General features: G+C 49.2%; 1 protein-coding gene across 2 annotated transcripts; it reads right to left on the bottom strand.

Annotated features, from left to right (window-relative positions):
* Positions 1 to 623: 623 nt before the first annotated feature.
* On the bottom strand, positions 624 to 9719 carry LOC148828773 (uncharacterized). Of its 2 annotated transcripts, XM_088925624.1 has the most exons (11): positions 9677 to 9719; positions 7632 to 7815; positions 5777 to 7246; positions 5380 to 5472; positions 5101 to 5205; positions 4009 to 4118; positions 3484 to 3678; positions 2725 to 2887; positions 1988 to 2153; positions 1723 to 1817; positions 624 to 1254 (listed from the first exon to the last, which is right to left on the bottom strand). In XM_088925624.1, the coding sequence occupies exons 2-11, from the start codon at positions 7780 to 7782 to the stop codon at positions 1154 to 1156; spliced, it is 2649 nt and encodes an 882-aa protein (XP_088781750.1). In that variant the 5' UTR covers positions 7783 to 7815; positions 9677 to 9719; the 3' UTR covers positions 624 to 1153. The 2 variants fall into 2 exon arrangements, with proteins under 2 accessions (XP_088781750.1, XP_088781751.1); XM_088925625.1 differs by lacking the exon at positions 9677 to 9719 and having other exon boundaries at positions 7632 to 7890.
* Positions 9720 to 14816: the final 5097 nt, after the last annotated feature.

Below are 14816 nucleotides of genomic sequence, written 5' to 3'. Positions count from 1 at the left end.
TAAAAATATTTCCTCTGATTGTTATGGAGGTTAAAATTTATCTCCTCTTTTTTGCCGCAATTTATTTTATGGTAACTTACTATTACTTATAGTAGGCACGTCATTGCTGTATCTGGGCCACATTGGCTGCCATTAAGTCAATCCAGATACAACAGCATTATCTGCAGCAGGGACTTGAACCCACAACCTGACAGTCATGATTCCAGACTTAACTACTACCCTATGCCACCTCTGTTTATTGTATGAGACCAATAATTTGAGAATTGACCAGGTAGAAATCCTATCACTTTCTATTCTTTGAGAGCATTGATTAGTGGCTAATAGGGATCAGGTCTGTTAATATTTCTGTGTCGCGTAAACAAGTCTGTGAACTTAATTCTCTGCTCAAGGTCTCAGATCAAATCAGTTGCTTTCCAACTTGTCTGCTTGTAATGCAAGTTCTGCATATTGTTGTGTAGTAAAGCCTCAGCTTGTTAAACAAGGCATTGGTCAATCAGCCGTAAAAAAAAAAAGTTGAAGTGCCTACAAATGTTTTTATTTTGCTTAAATAACATATTTTTAAAACTTGTGCAGTAAAATCCCCTTTCAAGATATTAAGGGTAATAATTAACATACACCGCATGTTCGTGTTGAAAACATTTATTTAAAAAATACCCAGTTCCATTACTTTAATCACGTTTGCAGTCCCAGCCATTTTCCCATTATCTGAAGTTTAACCTGATTTAAAAAAAAAATATTGCACACCAGATACATATTAACACTTACAAAAATACTAACTGCATATATATATATACAACGAAAACAATACATACATTTCTAAGGCTCCCTGACTCCAAAAAAGCCCCTTCAAGCAGATCCAATAAATTAAGTGAAGTGATTTTTAAAAACAATATTGAACGATTGCGTGTAGTTCAGGCGTGAGGTCTAACAAGCTGCCCTCTGCAGAAGGAACTGCAGTCTAAAGTTGTCGCTCTCTGTGAATTTGTGAAGGGCCTGGGTAAATATTTCCTTCGGACACGCCTCCTCTTGAGGAAAAAAATACGTCTTTGTTTAAAAAAATCACCGTCTGCCGGTCGAACGCTGCGGTGCCTTCCCGGCGCCAGGCTGCTGGTCAGGGGAGGAGAGAGGCACCGTGTCCTCCGGCTGCGGTCCTTCACGCCGCCTCGGTGGCGGCCATCTTGTTCCTGACGCGCTCGAAGATCTGCAGGACCTTCGCCGTGGGCACGGCGCCCTCCCTCAGGAAGGACAGCTTCCCTGCGAGGCAGAGGGGAACGCAAAGCAGCTTCAGTTCGTTTCGTCTGGCTAACTAATAACGCGAAGGGTGGGGTGGGGGGGCTCAGGAAATCAGGGGTGGCTGGTTTGAGGCCTGGAGTCCACAAAAAACCTGCTGGTTTTCTTTCCAGCCCAGCCTAAAGGCTTCATTGTGGCCTTAATTGATCTAAGAAGGTGTATGATTGGAAAATTGGCTCGTTTCCCCCCCCCCCATTCGGTAGTTTGCAGCTTTATGGTGCTTGTGACATGCAGCAGTTACAAGGATGACGAGCCCTGCGTGTCGAAGAGCTGAGAACGGATGAAATCAATCCTGTTATTAAGTCAAGTGAGGGATCAACCCGCACACCCGTGGGACTGCCGCCCCAGCGCTGGGAACCCCTGGGTGAAGGCAGCCAAAGAGAGAGAGAGGGAGGGAGGAGGAGAGAGGTGGCGCCCAGCAGGGGGCAGTACCTTCGTCGATCTTGGTGCAGATGACCACCGTGGAGGAGACGAGCTCTGTGGAGTCGCCGTCGCACAGGACGCCGTCCAGCTTGTGCCCCAGGCGCCTGCAGGGGTGAGCAGAGACCGGCTGTCAAGTGAGTGGCTCACACGCCAGGGCCCTGCGGGTGCCTGCGGGCAGCTCCGGGCTCACATTTGCAGTAAAGCACATGACAGCGCTGTCGATGGCGCCCAAAACGGCTGCACGGCTCTAGATGTCGAAGGGGGTGGTACTCACGTGACGACCATGTCGTGGTGCGTGCTGTCGGGCTCCCCGCTGGGGTTGGCGGAGGTGATGGCCAGCGGCCCGGTCATGCTGAGCAGGTGGGTGGTGACGGTCAGGTCAGAGATGCGGATCATGATGGTGTCCTTGGTCCCCACGTAGTCGTAGGCTGGGCCCACTCCTGCTCCCCAGGGGGTAAGAGAGAGATTGGGCCGTGTGACTTTGAACAGCAGGGTGCCACACAAAGGCCATGGGGCAAGAGGTTGGATTTCAACAGCCTGTAACGTTAGAAAAAGTGTTCTGGGGTACATCTCTTTATATGCCTGCGTAAGACCTGAAAAATGGGTTCAAGGTTAATTAGTTCCTTTGGTGAAAGGAAAACCAGATGACCCCCTGGCCCGTGAGACACAGGCCGAAGAGCACAGCTTTAGTGGCTGCAGGTCTTGGTGGCTATAACACCCAACGACACCCCCTTCTCATCGTGTGGTTACACTCTCCACTCGGTCTGCTTTGCAGCTTGAGCAGACTTCACGCTTTTCCCCAACTTGAATGACTGCGCAGCCATAGCTCTCATGTTCATGCGTGCCTTGCCATCTGTGCCCTGCTGGACTGTGCCCTCCTCTCTATGCTCTGCTCTGGCTGTGCCCTGCTGTCTATGCTTTGCTGTGCCCTACCGTTCCTGCTGTCTGTGCTCTGCCTACTGTGCCCTGCCATGCTCTGCTTGCCCTGCCATCCCGCCGACAGGTGCTCACCCAGTTTCCTCAGCCACTCGCCCTTCCTGACGATGCAGCCGATGCCCCCAGGGTAGATGTTCCTCATGAACTCCCACAGCAGGGGGCTGAAGGGCGGGTTCACCTCCTCCAGCTGCTCCAGGCTGGCGATCGTCAGGCAGATCGGCTTTTCCAAGGGGCGTTCCTGCCGGAAGAGCGGCTGGTTAGGGCTTGGCCCCAGAGCACAGGTGCAGAAACCCTGCACACGTGTTCTTACTCTCTTCTTCAAACCAGGATTTGTGAAGCTGAAAATATTTAATGGTTTTCAACTATCAGAATTGGAGGGCTGTCATACCTTCCTTGCTTCTGGCCTGTTTATAGTTCAAAGTTTTATATTTGAAGTGCACTTTAATTATTATTTCAATGGGCAGAGATGCCCTCTGGGTACAATGGCCATCCGTGTTCTCTTAACAGTGCTTAAACACAAGTTTTAGAAGTGATTCCCAACCTCAACACTTCTATTGCCTAGCACTAAAAAGCAGAATGTTTTGCCGTATGTAAATTGAGCACACTTGGACATACAGCAACAGAAAGTTTAGTGTCTTAGTTACATGCTATGATTACTTCAACTAACTTGTCATAAAATTCAGTTTTACGGTACAGGGATGTGCCAAATGCATTTTAGAGCGAGCGAGAAAAGATCAATCAGTCACTTCACGTAAAATGATCCTCTCTTTCAGACTTCCCAGCTGCGGACTTGCCTTATGCGGTTCTAAGAGTAGCCAGGATGGCGGCGCTCACCTTGATGTTGTAGATGCGCTCGATGGCGGAGGGGTGCTTGCAGGAGGCAGACAGAGTGTAGACGGTGTCAGAGGGGATCCCACACACCCCTCCGGACTCCAGGATTCGTGCGATCGTCATGAGCCCACTGGTCTTCTGGGAGCTGGGGCAGGGGCAAGGCAGGGCTTCTGCGCTGGTTTTCTTGCTCTTCCCAGACTAGGGGAAGCAGAGGTACACAGGACATCACCCACTGCGGAGAGAGCCGGCTGCAGCATTTCCTAGGGGCATGCTGTTCCACTATTTCCACTAGCAATTTGTCTCTCTCTCTCGGCCGGCGCAAGCAAACCACTGGCAGTCTTTGTCACTCGATCCCTCCCTCCATTAGAATCCATCACATGTTGAAGTTAAGGAAGAGAAGGCAGGATAATGATTTTGCTTTCAATTCCGAGTGCAAAAAATAAAAGCTGCCAATCCACATCTCAACTGATCTTTTTTTGTTGTTGTATTGGGCAGTAACCCAACCTGCAGTGTGTTACAGGACCGTACCTTCATCAGCTGTGGTCCCATGGGAATCAGTGGTTTCTCAAACAGGTAGTTGGTGAAGGACGCAGTGGCCCCATACATGCAGAGCACAGTGAAGATGACCAAGAACACACCTGAGAGTGCGACAAGAGAGTCATCAGACATCAGTCGTCTATGAATTGGCTACATTACTCTGCTCTTCTCCCCACTGATCGCTGATGTGTGGGGAGCGTTCTAGCTACCGTCGCATCATCCAGGTGGGGGCTGCACACTGGTGGTGGTGGAGGGGAGTCCCCATTACCTGTAAAGCGCTTTGAGTGGAGTGTCCAGAAAAGCGCTATATAAGTGTAAGCAATTATTATTATTATTATTATTATTGTCAGCAGTTTATGCCTTTCTCCCCCTTTCAGAATAGCGCTGCTCTGTAATCAGCCTGGAGAAAGAGCAACCAAGCACGGTTGCCTCTTTCAAGAACTGGAGCAGACCCCTGCATCACTTATCTGCTAAACACCAAACAGCACAGATGTAGCAAATGGCCTCTCCTTGTTTTGTTTTTACAGGAAAGTTAGAAGACCAACAGAAAACAAAGGTTCGCCAGACCACACATTTCCAAACTACTTCTATAAGGTATTTAGAATCAGCACGGTTTTATAAGAACATCAACTGTGTATAAAAGGAAGATGGTTCTCAGATTGTCTCTGTAATGTATCATTCAGTGATAATAGCTTGCTTACTATGCATTAAAACAATCATTCACAGCCCCTGAGTTAAAAGTGTTGTGTTTCCAGCTGTCTGTAGAATTTCATCAGACAGTAATGGCTTCACACTGAGGTTACCCAGTAGTCCTAAAAAGCACGGCTTCGCTCATGTTATGCAACAAGACCTAGCTCTAAAATGGGCCCTTTTCTCAACTCCATTTTTTTAACTGAAATGACGAAACTCCTCTTGAACGGAAAGCGTTTTGCTTTGTTATGTTGCAAGACACCTTCCACAGAAGCCTGATTTCTGGCAGGGGCTTTGTGGAGCCCCGTGCCTTGTGAAAGTGTGCTCGTGGGGCACGGTGTGGTGGAGAAAAAAGGAACAGGAGGATCAAATCACTCTATTATCGGCCCTTACCTTCGAGAGGAAGTGGCAGTTTGTTCAAGGTGAACAGCAGGAAGCAGACAATGAGCACCTCCATTGATGCAGTGAGGGCCAGCAGCACAATATTGGAGTACGCAGCTGTGAGGGGGAACAGAAATCCTGTTACTCATGTATGCCTGGGGGACCACAATTACTGAAACACCTCGCCCTCGCTCATTTCAGCTGGAGGTCCAAAGGGAGGCATGTGGCGGCACAGGTATCCCGCGCGCATGCTGTAAAATGGAAGGAAGGTGGCAGCTCCCAGGGACGTACCAGTGATGATGACGAAGGCATTGATGATGAGGAAGGCCACAGCACCAGCAGTGAAGGCATGGAGAGAGGGCTCGGTGATTCTCAGGAGAGGGCCTGTGAGGAAGAGGGGGAGGGAGGAAGACTGAGGTTAACGAGGGCACCTGCACGCATGAAACGTGCACGAAACACCATCAATCCCACCCACTGATCTCCTTCACTCTTCCCTCACGGCACGTATTGCACACTGTGCAGCGTTCATACAACACTAGCATCTCCGTTCCATATCTGTATTGCTTTATAACCCTGCACATCATCAGAACGTGTGAATTGCTCTGGGATGTGTGTTATAGGTGGGACCTGCGGACCGGCAGCCCTGCCTTGAACAGCAGGAGTGTTCTTCCAGGTGGAGACGCTGTACCTGCAAACCGCAGCCAGGTCCAGGAGGCCCAGATGGCCGCGTAGCAGAACGGCACCGTGGGGCCGAAGCGGCGTCCCCCTCGAACCTGCAGCCGGGCCACATAGAGCTGAAGTATCACGCCCGGGATCAGCACCCAGGGCACGGACAGGTGGGAGCGCGCGAGGTCCGGGCCAGAGAACTGCAGGGCGGACAGGGCAGCCAGGCCGTTGCAGAAGAAGAAGAGGGCGTCGGACAGCTGGGCGCGCAGCTCCTCCACGGGCGAGGGCGGGGGCAGGGGCCGGGCGTAAGGGGTGAGGCAGCGCTTGAAGCCGAACAGCGCCTCCTGCAGCTTGAGGGGGCTGACGAGACGGGCCCCCAGCGGGATCAGGGCCTTCTCGGCGATGGAGTTGACCAGGCTGACGAAGGAGATGCCCAGGCTGAGGACGGCGTACAGCACGCTCACCACGCCGAAAAACGCGTAGCGGCCCTGCCCACGGATCTGGGGCAGCGTGGAGACCGTGAGGCCGGCGAAGGCGGCGTTGTGGAGCAGCTCCACCCTGTCGCGGCTCAGGGAGAGCAGGCACAGCAGGAGGGCGGCGGCCAGGAAGAACCAGCCGCCCAGCATGGCCGCCCGGGAGTCGCCCACGTCCTGCCCGGCCAGGGGCACCGACACCACAAACTCCTCCCAGCTCTGCACCAGCCAGTAGGCGCTGTGGAAGGCGAACTTGGTGCCGTGGAAGACGTCGAGGCGCAGGTAGGCGTAGTAGCTGGCCAGGAGCTGGGCCACGCAGTTGATGCTCACCCAGAGGGTGCCCACCTGGAAGGAGCGCGGGTAGCCGAAGCAGTGGAACGCCAGGATGGCCGCCGACACCGTGTCGCTCATGTTGCCCAGCGCCAGGGGCTCGGCGTACTTGCTGTTCTTCTTCTTCTCCTCCTCCTCCTCTCCCCGGCCCACCATCTTGCGCTGGGCGGGCTTGATCTTGGCGCCCAGGAGCAGCACGTCGAACAGCGCGTTGCCGAAGCCGGGCAGCACGTGCCGCTGGTACAGCCCCTTGAGGAGCAGGGCTGCCGCCCCGTAGAAGCCGCAGGCCACGATCACCAGCTGCGCCGCGCCCGACACGGCCAGCGCCCACTCGGCGAACAGCCCCACGGCCTCGAAGGCCAGCGTGATGGTGATGGCGCCGAACACCACGGGCATGACGTAGTTGGCGGTGGCCGAGCAGAAGGACACGATGAAGGCCACGCTGATGTAGGCCACCAGCCCCGCCACGGCCGACTCCTGCACGGGCGGCGCGCTCGCCGCGGTGCCGTTCCCCGGCTCCGTCAGGTTGGCGGGGCCCTGCGCCCCCAGCACGAGGCGCGTGGCGCCGTAGCTGCTCCACAGCGCGGCGAAGGCCAGGAACGTGGTCCCGGCCAGGTGGTCGTACTTCCGGAAGGTGAGCAGGCCCGCCACCAGCTGCACCACGCCCCCGATGAGGATGAGGTGCACCCCTGAAAAAAACACACACGCAACGCACACACACAAGAGCCCCCCGTGAGACACGGACACGCACCAGGAAATCCGCCAGTGAGAAAACCGTGCCAGCGTCTAGAAATGACATTTTCTGTTTCACCCGGTTCAGGGTCGCCGGGGAGCCGGAGCCTATCCCAGCAGGCAACAGGCAGGGTACACCCCGGACAGGACGCCAGTCCATCACAGGGCGGACACACAGACACACACACTCACCCCAGGGCCCGTTTTCCCAAAAGCCAGTACGTCAGTAAGGACTGTGGGAGGAAACCCACCCAAACACACAGACGGCGCCCCAAGCCTGGAACTGAAGCCATGCCGTGGGTTTAAAGCGCCTCTCCCGGACCTCCCCCCCGCGGCGCTCACCTGCCAGGGTGTTCTCAACGCCTTCGGCTTGCCGGTGGGTGGAGACGTGGGCGAAGTTCTGCAGCGCCACGTAGAAAGCGCTGAAGACGTTGGCGAGGAGGCCGAGCACGGCGGGCTCGCTGTAGAACACGGCGGCGAACCCCTGGGCCATCCTGCACACGCATGGAGACACCGCCCGTTACAGCTACAGCGGGGGTCCGGAGGACACGGCCAAGTACACAGGGAGACACAGTTAGCTTGTGCAGCTCCGTGTGCTCGAGTGTCGTTAATAAGAGAGTTCATGTGGACGGATGTGGAACAACCAGCACCGGAGCCAACGGGTCGCGCTTCTCCTTGAATTGAAGACTGGGGTTTAGGGGCGAACCCGGTGTTGTGATCAGTTCCGGAGCCCTCCCCGAGCGATACGGGCGCCGGCAAAATCAACCCCGCAGCTTTCCTCAGGGCGAACGGCGAAGCACGGACCGCGGGAAGGGCAACTGACAGGAGAGCAGGAGGCGCTTCTTTACACAGAGGGTGGTGGGGGTGTGGAACAACGTACCCAGCCGTGTTGTTGAAACCGATACCCTGGCTTACTTCAAGAAACTGCAGGATCTTGGGATCAATTTGCTACCAACTACCAGCCGGGCAGGAGGGGCTAAATTGCTCCTTTCGTTCGTAAGTGGGCAGTTATTTCCTTTGTCTTGAAACCTCCGCAGAAAGTGAAGCAAGGGTTTCAAAACCGCCGAGTTTCTGCTTTTTGGCTGCGCGCCAGTTCCAGTGTTTGTCGTCGCAGCTTTATTCAAGACCGTTAGTTGTCAACACGTCCAGATTGACTTAAATAAACGTATCGCACTGCTTTTTAAGTGCCCAGCTCTTTTTTCTGAATTTGAATAACGTGTTATAAGATTATTATTATTGTTATTATCATTTGTAAAAGCTTCAAATCTGTAACGTCGAAGACGTAAAACATTTTCGCTAATTCTGCAACCGGTTTTGTTCCAATTTGAAGGCGCACTTCTAATGGAGTTTTGTAACTCCTGTACTTACAAAGTGCACGTAGCAAAACTCTAAAACACCGAATTATGTGACCAACTCGTAAATGTGTATCCCCAAAAGACTTGTTTCTTAGGGTGTTTCCTCATCAGGATAAACGCGCATTAAACGTCACCGTCGCGTTAAATTAATGAACGCGTTTTTCAGCCGCTCAAGTCCGCGGGAAGCGAAGAGGGTCTAATTGCCTAAGAGTTTAAAAATATAAAAGTCCTTTGATTACAGCAGCTTTCTAGTTTGTGTTGTTCACAGCTGGCTGATGAAACCAATTCAGGAACGTAAGCAATTCTTTTCGATTCACACAGCCCAGCGCTGTGGCAGAATTAGGAAACATTACAGCTTGAATTATACAGCACCAGACAACAGAGCGTCCTGTGGAGAAATGATTTGGATATTGTTATGTAAAATGCCTTGCGTGTGTCGGTTCTGGTTACGAAAAAAGACATTCTGATTTCTGGTTTTGATTTCTTTTAATAACAAACCCAGACAGAATGAAGAATAGTAATAATAATAATAATAATAATAATAATAATAATGCGCTTGAAAAGTTAGGTCAAGAAAAAAAATAGCTCCCCTGTGAGCGCTAGACTAAAACTGAGATGACATGACTCAGAAATTCATCGTGCACCAAACGTCTGATACCATTGAGTCTGCAGCATAGTGTGAATATCAGTGAAACTAGGTGATACAATACTCTATTGTCGTGTATCACAACTGTAAGTTTATTGAGGTACCATAGTTATTTATAATGTAAAAAAAGTAGAAATTTGATTCATTAATAATGTAAACCCTTTAGAATTCTACAATTTTAACAAACTGCTGCGATATCACATTTGAATTAAAAAATGCTTATGGAGTGTAGTATTTTATTTAGTGCCACAAAGGTACCAGAATGACTGGAGAATGAGTTTTCAGGACTTGGCTGAACAAGCCTGGCTCACAGGGAGAGAGAAACGACACGTGTCTGTCACAACAAATCCGAGCAGTGATGCGAAGACAAAGGTAGGCACACTTACCTGGCTGTCGCTGGAGGAGAGTGCGGGGATGTTGCTCTTTGAAAGATCTGTCTTTTGATCTGGGCTGAAAATCTGCGTTCTTCTGTTTCCTGGCTCGCTGTGCTCAGGCTGAGTTGTGACAGTCTTCTCCTCTGTCCGCCCCTGCAGCGTGTGATGCTCTGTGCTCCTTTGCAGGCTGTATTTATAACAGGGTCCAGGAGGAAGCACAGACTGTGAATTATTTCCTTGAGTGGATTACCAGTCCCATAACGTATACTATGCTAACATTCCAGGTGGGACAGGTCAGTCATCTTCTGAGGTGTTTTTTGTAAAGGTAACATTTTTCCTTTTAATGATAGTAAGAAGAATTTACAAAGTAGGGGAGGAACCTTCAGCACATCTAACCCTTTGGTACTGTAGCTAGTAGTTAATTAATCCCAGGATCTCATCCAGCTGTTTCTTGAAAGATGCTAGGGTGTCGGATTCAGCACGGCTGACTAGCTTGTTCCAGTCTCCCACCACCCTTTATGCAAAGAAGTGCTTCCTGTTCTCAATTTAATGTCAATGGGGACTCCTCTCCACCACTCCCAGCAGTGTGCAGGGCCACCTGCATGATGCGGCGGCAGCCATAGTGCACCAGTCTGCTCACCACACACCAGCTCTCAGTGGGGAGGAGAGCAGAGTGATGAAGCCAGTTCAGAGAGGGGGATTATTTGGAGGCCACGACTGGTAAAGGCCAGGGGGAAATTTGGCCAGGACACCAGGGTAACATTCCTACTCTTATCGAGAAGCACCCTGGGATTTTTAATGACCACAGAGAGTCAGGACCTCGGTTTTATATCTCATCTGAAGGACGGGTGCCTTTTTACAGTATAGTGTCCCCGTCACTATAATGGAGCATAAGGACCCTGAAATGAACATCTTAAACTTAATTGTTGTTGTGGTTTGTGTTCTTTATCAATACAAAGTTTACCCCTGCTGTTTGAAACCAGGATTATTTCCTACATCCCCACTTCCAGCTGCTCACTCTGCGCCATGAGCTCTGTACTAGCCTGTCCCTGGAGAAAATGGGCTCCTATTCCCCTGATATTCTTTGTATAGAAATTCGTCCAAATTCTAATAATGACAAAAAAAAAAGCTAACAAATATAAAAGGATAGCGTACTTGACACTTTGGAGTTACTTTGCCTACGGGAGGAAATGACAACTCTGGGCAAAGATCAATGCTGTCACAACCCCCCTCAATTTTGAGGAATGAACTAGGGAGGCAGCTACAAGGGTTAAGTTGGAATTGAGGAGGGAAAGTCCAGCCAGAGAGTATTCTGAATTTGACCTCCTCCTGAACTTCTGTTATATTACACCCATATGCTCAACATACCAGCTGTGTGAGAACTGTATCCATCAGGAACCAGGAAAAAACCTCCACAAGGATCTGGGGATCACATGACTCTGGAGTCCTTGTACTGTGCGTCCAGTCTTTACCTCTGGAGCTTCACTCTTCCGTGTCCCTTTGGACTGTGACAGGTCCTTGGTCGGTGTTTTTAAATCCAAATTGAAAGGTTTTAGACAAAGACTCTTACTCGCTCTCTCTTTCCTAGCGTTAATCCCGCATCAGCAGGGTCCGCTCGTCGGCGCGCCCGTCTCCATTTGGTGGTTTGAACCAAATCTTTGAGCTGACGTTGCCATTAAATGTGACCGAGAATACTCCGACTCTTTTTTTTAAAATAACTGCAATACATATTATAAAAATGATTAGTATTATTAATAGATTAGTAATAAATCGATGATGATGATGATGTAACGTTTGGAGTGGTGAATACTCATTGGTGGTGCTCATAGCACATTATATGAGACTAAGTGGCACACAACTACAGTAGCTCCGGTTAGGTGCTCCTGTGTCCAAGCGCTTCGTGCCAATGGGCTCAGAGTCTTAGCGGCGTGCCACTGCAGGGCTGTTCTCAGGTATGTAACCTCTCCCCCACTGCGGGGCTGTTCTCAGGTATGTGAACCCTTCTGGACTACTGCTGGGCTCTTCTCAGGTATGTGAACCCCCCCACTGCTGGGCTACCCCTGGGCTCTTCTCAGTATGTGAAATCCCCCCTCCTGCGGGGCAACATCAGGACCTTGGCAGTGCAGAACTGTTTAGCAGCTTTGCTTTGCTGAGGAGCTGTGGTGTGTTGATGGCCCAGTGGCCCTCCCCCATCTCTGGGGACCCTCTCCCAGGGCTGGTCCGGCTGTGCTCCAGCTCCTCCGCATGACTCTGGGGCTCTGCCCTTGCAGTGGGGATGGGGTGTACCAGGACTCTCCGGTGTGGGAGGAGTACTGAGGTGTTGCGGTAACTTCTCTTCACGGGTGGAAGTGCCTGGTCTGGCCTGTGGTGGTCTTGGGTTTAATGATACTACCAATAAGTGTAATGTGAAACATATTACTCCGTGCAAGACAAATGAAATGAACAGGACCAACATTTTAGAAAGAAAACCTGTTCCTGATACAGCCATTGGCTTTACAACCCAGTTGTAAAAGTTCATTTTTACCCACGCCCGAGCAGTAACAGGTGTTGGCACTGGGCTTCTTTGTTTCCAGAAATGAGGTAGCCAGGTCAGGAATAAATCATCGAGTTAAAAATAAAATAGTACAGAAGCACACATTGCCTAATCGTATGTAGCGTAGATTACAGAAACTGCAGGTATCTGGACCCAGCCATTAACGGAATGAAAAAAACGATTAGAATTAGCGAGGCTCCAACTCTGTAAAGGAAATGGGTTCCCGGGTTCTTACAATGATAGAAGACCCTACTCAGGACAGGGTATCATTAGCCTGATAGATATGACAAAAAGGAACTTGTAAGCCCCACAATTATAAGACAACAGACCCTTTGCTAAATCCTGAGGTCGATGGCTTCAGCGCTCATATGACGGGAGATCTCTGTGGTCTGGTTTGCCCAGGATGAGCCTACTCTGGATTCTACGCTTCTTCTAAGCCTCTCCTCCTTTTCGTGTGTGCAGTCTTAGTCAGATTCTTTTAGAGCCCATTTTATACTGTACTGTCCCCAAAAATGTTGGCCTAATGATCTCCCAGGGAAGGTTAAACTATTGTTAAATATCACTCAAATTTTCTTTGGCCATTGTGGCTGCCTCAATAGACCTTAAAAAACAGGTCCTCCAATCAGCCGAACCCAAACACTCCAAAGAATGACCACTGTCCTAAAGTCTAAACTTCAATAGATATTGATAACTGTAATAACCTTTTGAAAACCCATAATACTATATACTGTAGTTCAGGTGGGTGGCTGCATCAGCATGCATAGGCTGCAAAGGAACAAGTCATAGATATATATAGATATATAATACTATACAGTATATTTCTACAGTAATGTACTTCTACATTATAATACTACTGATAAAATAATAAGAATTAACGCTCCCGTCAGAAAGCTCTGAGCTCTAGTTTAAAGAGCTGCAGTTTCGAATGGGACTAGGATATGGGTTCACTGTTTGTATCCTTCCTTGTTGTTGTTTTTTCTTCACCATCACGATGGTTATTCTTTAATTTTTTTTCGTTATTTATTAACAATTTACTTGTTATTGATTTGAGAATTTGAGAAGAACATAAATGGAGACTTGCAGTTGCTTTTAACCTTCTTTCATATATGAGAATTGTTTGGTCCCAGGTCTGCTGTGTCCCTGTGCAGTGGGACTGCTGATGTCTCACCCACTTAGTCCTGCACTGCAGTGATAGAGGATGGGGTGTCCCTTCGTGTAGGTAAAGTGCTTTAGTATCCTAGTGGTAGTAGTAACCATCTACAAATGCACTAACTGTGTTAAAGAAAACACAGGAATAATGCCTTGAAACTGCTTGGTGTAAAAAAGTTGATCTTCCTTGTCAAACATTTTTTTTTTCTGCCTTTCGTTTCTCTGCCTGGGTGTGAAACTGGACCAGTTGTGAGTCAGTCTAAGGCATTATTTCCTGGTTAGGGGAAAAAAGTTAAAAATAAACCTGATGATGTCGTAACCCCCCCGAACAAAAGAATTCTGAAAGGATTAAGAATTTTAGATTACCCTATGATATTAAAAAAAAACTTACAATAACAATAACAAAAAAAAAACTTTCGCCAAAGCCTGAGAGACAAAATATCACCCCTCCAATATCTAAAAACACCAAGTGATCCTTTGGGATAGAAAAGCACTATGTATACAAAAATATTTTTGATTGATGTTGCTATGATGATAAGGGTGGTGAATCATAGAATTGATTCAAGTAAACATAATAACATGCACAATTATGGCTGCGCTTTAATGATTCATGAGATGACACACCTCAGGAAGTGGAAATCAATACAGATGTACTACAAAAATGTATCCTAGGCCAGAGATCTACATCCCTACAGATTCCAGAGGGAACTCAAACTAAGAGTGAAAAATAGGACCAATTACTGTAGGTCAACTAAGAGCTCTGGCAGAAGGACTGAGAAATATGTTAGGTGGTTTGGTGGTCAGTGGGTTGGTGAGTTCAAACCACTGAGAAATATCTAGCTCCTTGTGTCCACCCTTTGGGAGAAATGTAGAACCCAGGCCCATTTATCCTGCTGATGATGTGGAGTTGGGCACAGAGAGCTGATGTGGAGATAGGCGAAAGTGTAACATGATTGACTCATTATTCTTGTTCTTCACCTGGTTCCTGCAGGTCCAGTGCCTTCTGAGGGCTCCGATCCCATTGTCCTGTGGTTCTTGTGTTGCATCCTGCTCCATGGTTTTGTTATCGAATGGCTCTACCTTACCTTAGCCTAGGGATCAAAAGGCCAACTGCTGCAGAGTCCCAGTGCAGCTCGTCCTGTAGGTGACCACTGAGTCTCCAGTTTCTAAAGATCAGGAACAATTGCACTGTGACCAATTAACCAGGTAACTTGTTAAATTCAGTCATTTAGAGATCATTTAGGACTCATATCTACTTATGAAAATCTAAGTAAGGTATGTACTAAGGGCTGGGGTGTCTGCAGGGGTTCTAGGCCTCTTCAAAGAAGCAACACCTGAAGACCTGGGAGAAATGATTGAACTGGTCTCACTAAGCCAATAATAAGCAAATTGATCCTGTTAATACATGAGTTAGAATGAAAACCTACAGACACAGCGACTCCTGCAGGACGAGGACCGCCCACCCCTGAA

The sequence above is a fragment of the Atractosteus spatula genome, chromosome 9 (genome assembly GCF_055471065.1).
Source record: "Atractosteus spatula isolate fAtrSpa1 chromosome 9, fAtrSpa1.hap1, whole genome shotgun sequence".
NCBI lineage: Eukaryota > Metazoa > Chordata > Actinopteri > Semionotiformes > Lepisosteidae > Atractosteus > Atractosteus spatula.
The sequence above is the reverse complement of the archived record's forward strand: the minus strand, read 5'-3'. Positions and strand labels throughout refer to the sequence as shown.

Excerpts from the sequence above, each read along its gene's own strand:
- LOC148828773 (XM_088925624.1), bottom strand. The coding sequence starts at position 7,782 with ATGGCCCAGGGGTTCGCCGCCGTGTTCTACAGCGAGCCCGCCGTGCTC. Across the intron at positions 5,473-5,776 it reads GACCTGGCTGCGGTTTGCAG|GCCCTCTCCTGAGAATCACC; the intron begins GTACAGCGTCTC and ends TCTTCCTCACAG. Across the intron at positions 5,206-5,379 it reads TGCCTTCGTCATCATCACTG|CTGCGTACTCCAATATTGTG; the intron begins GTACGTCCCTGG and ends TCCCCCTCACAG.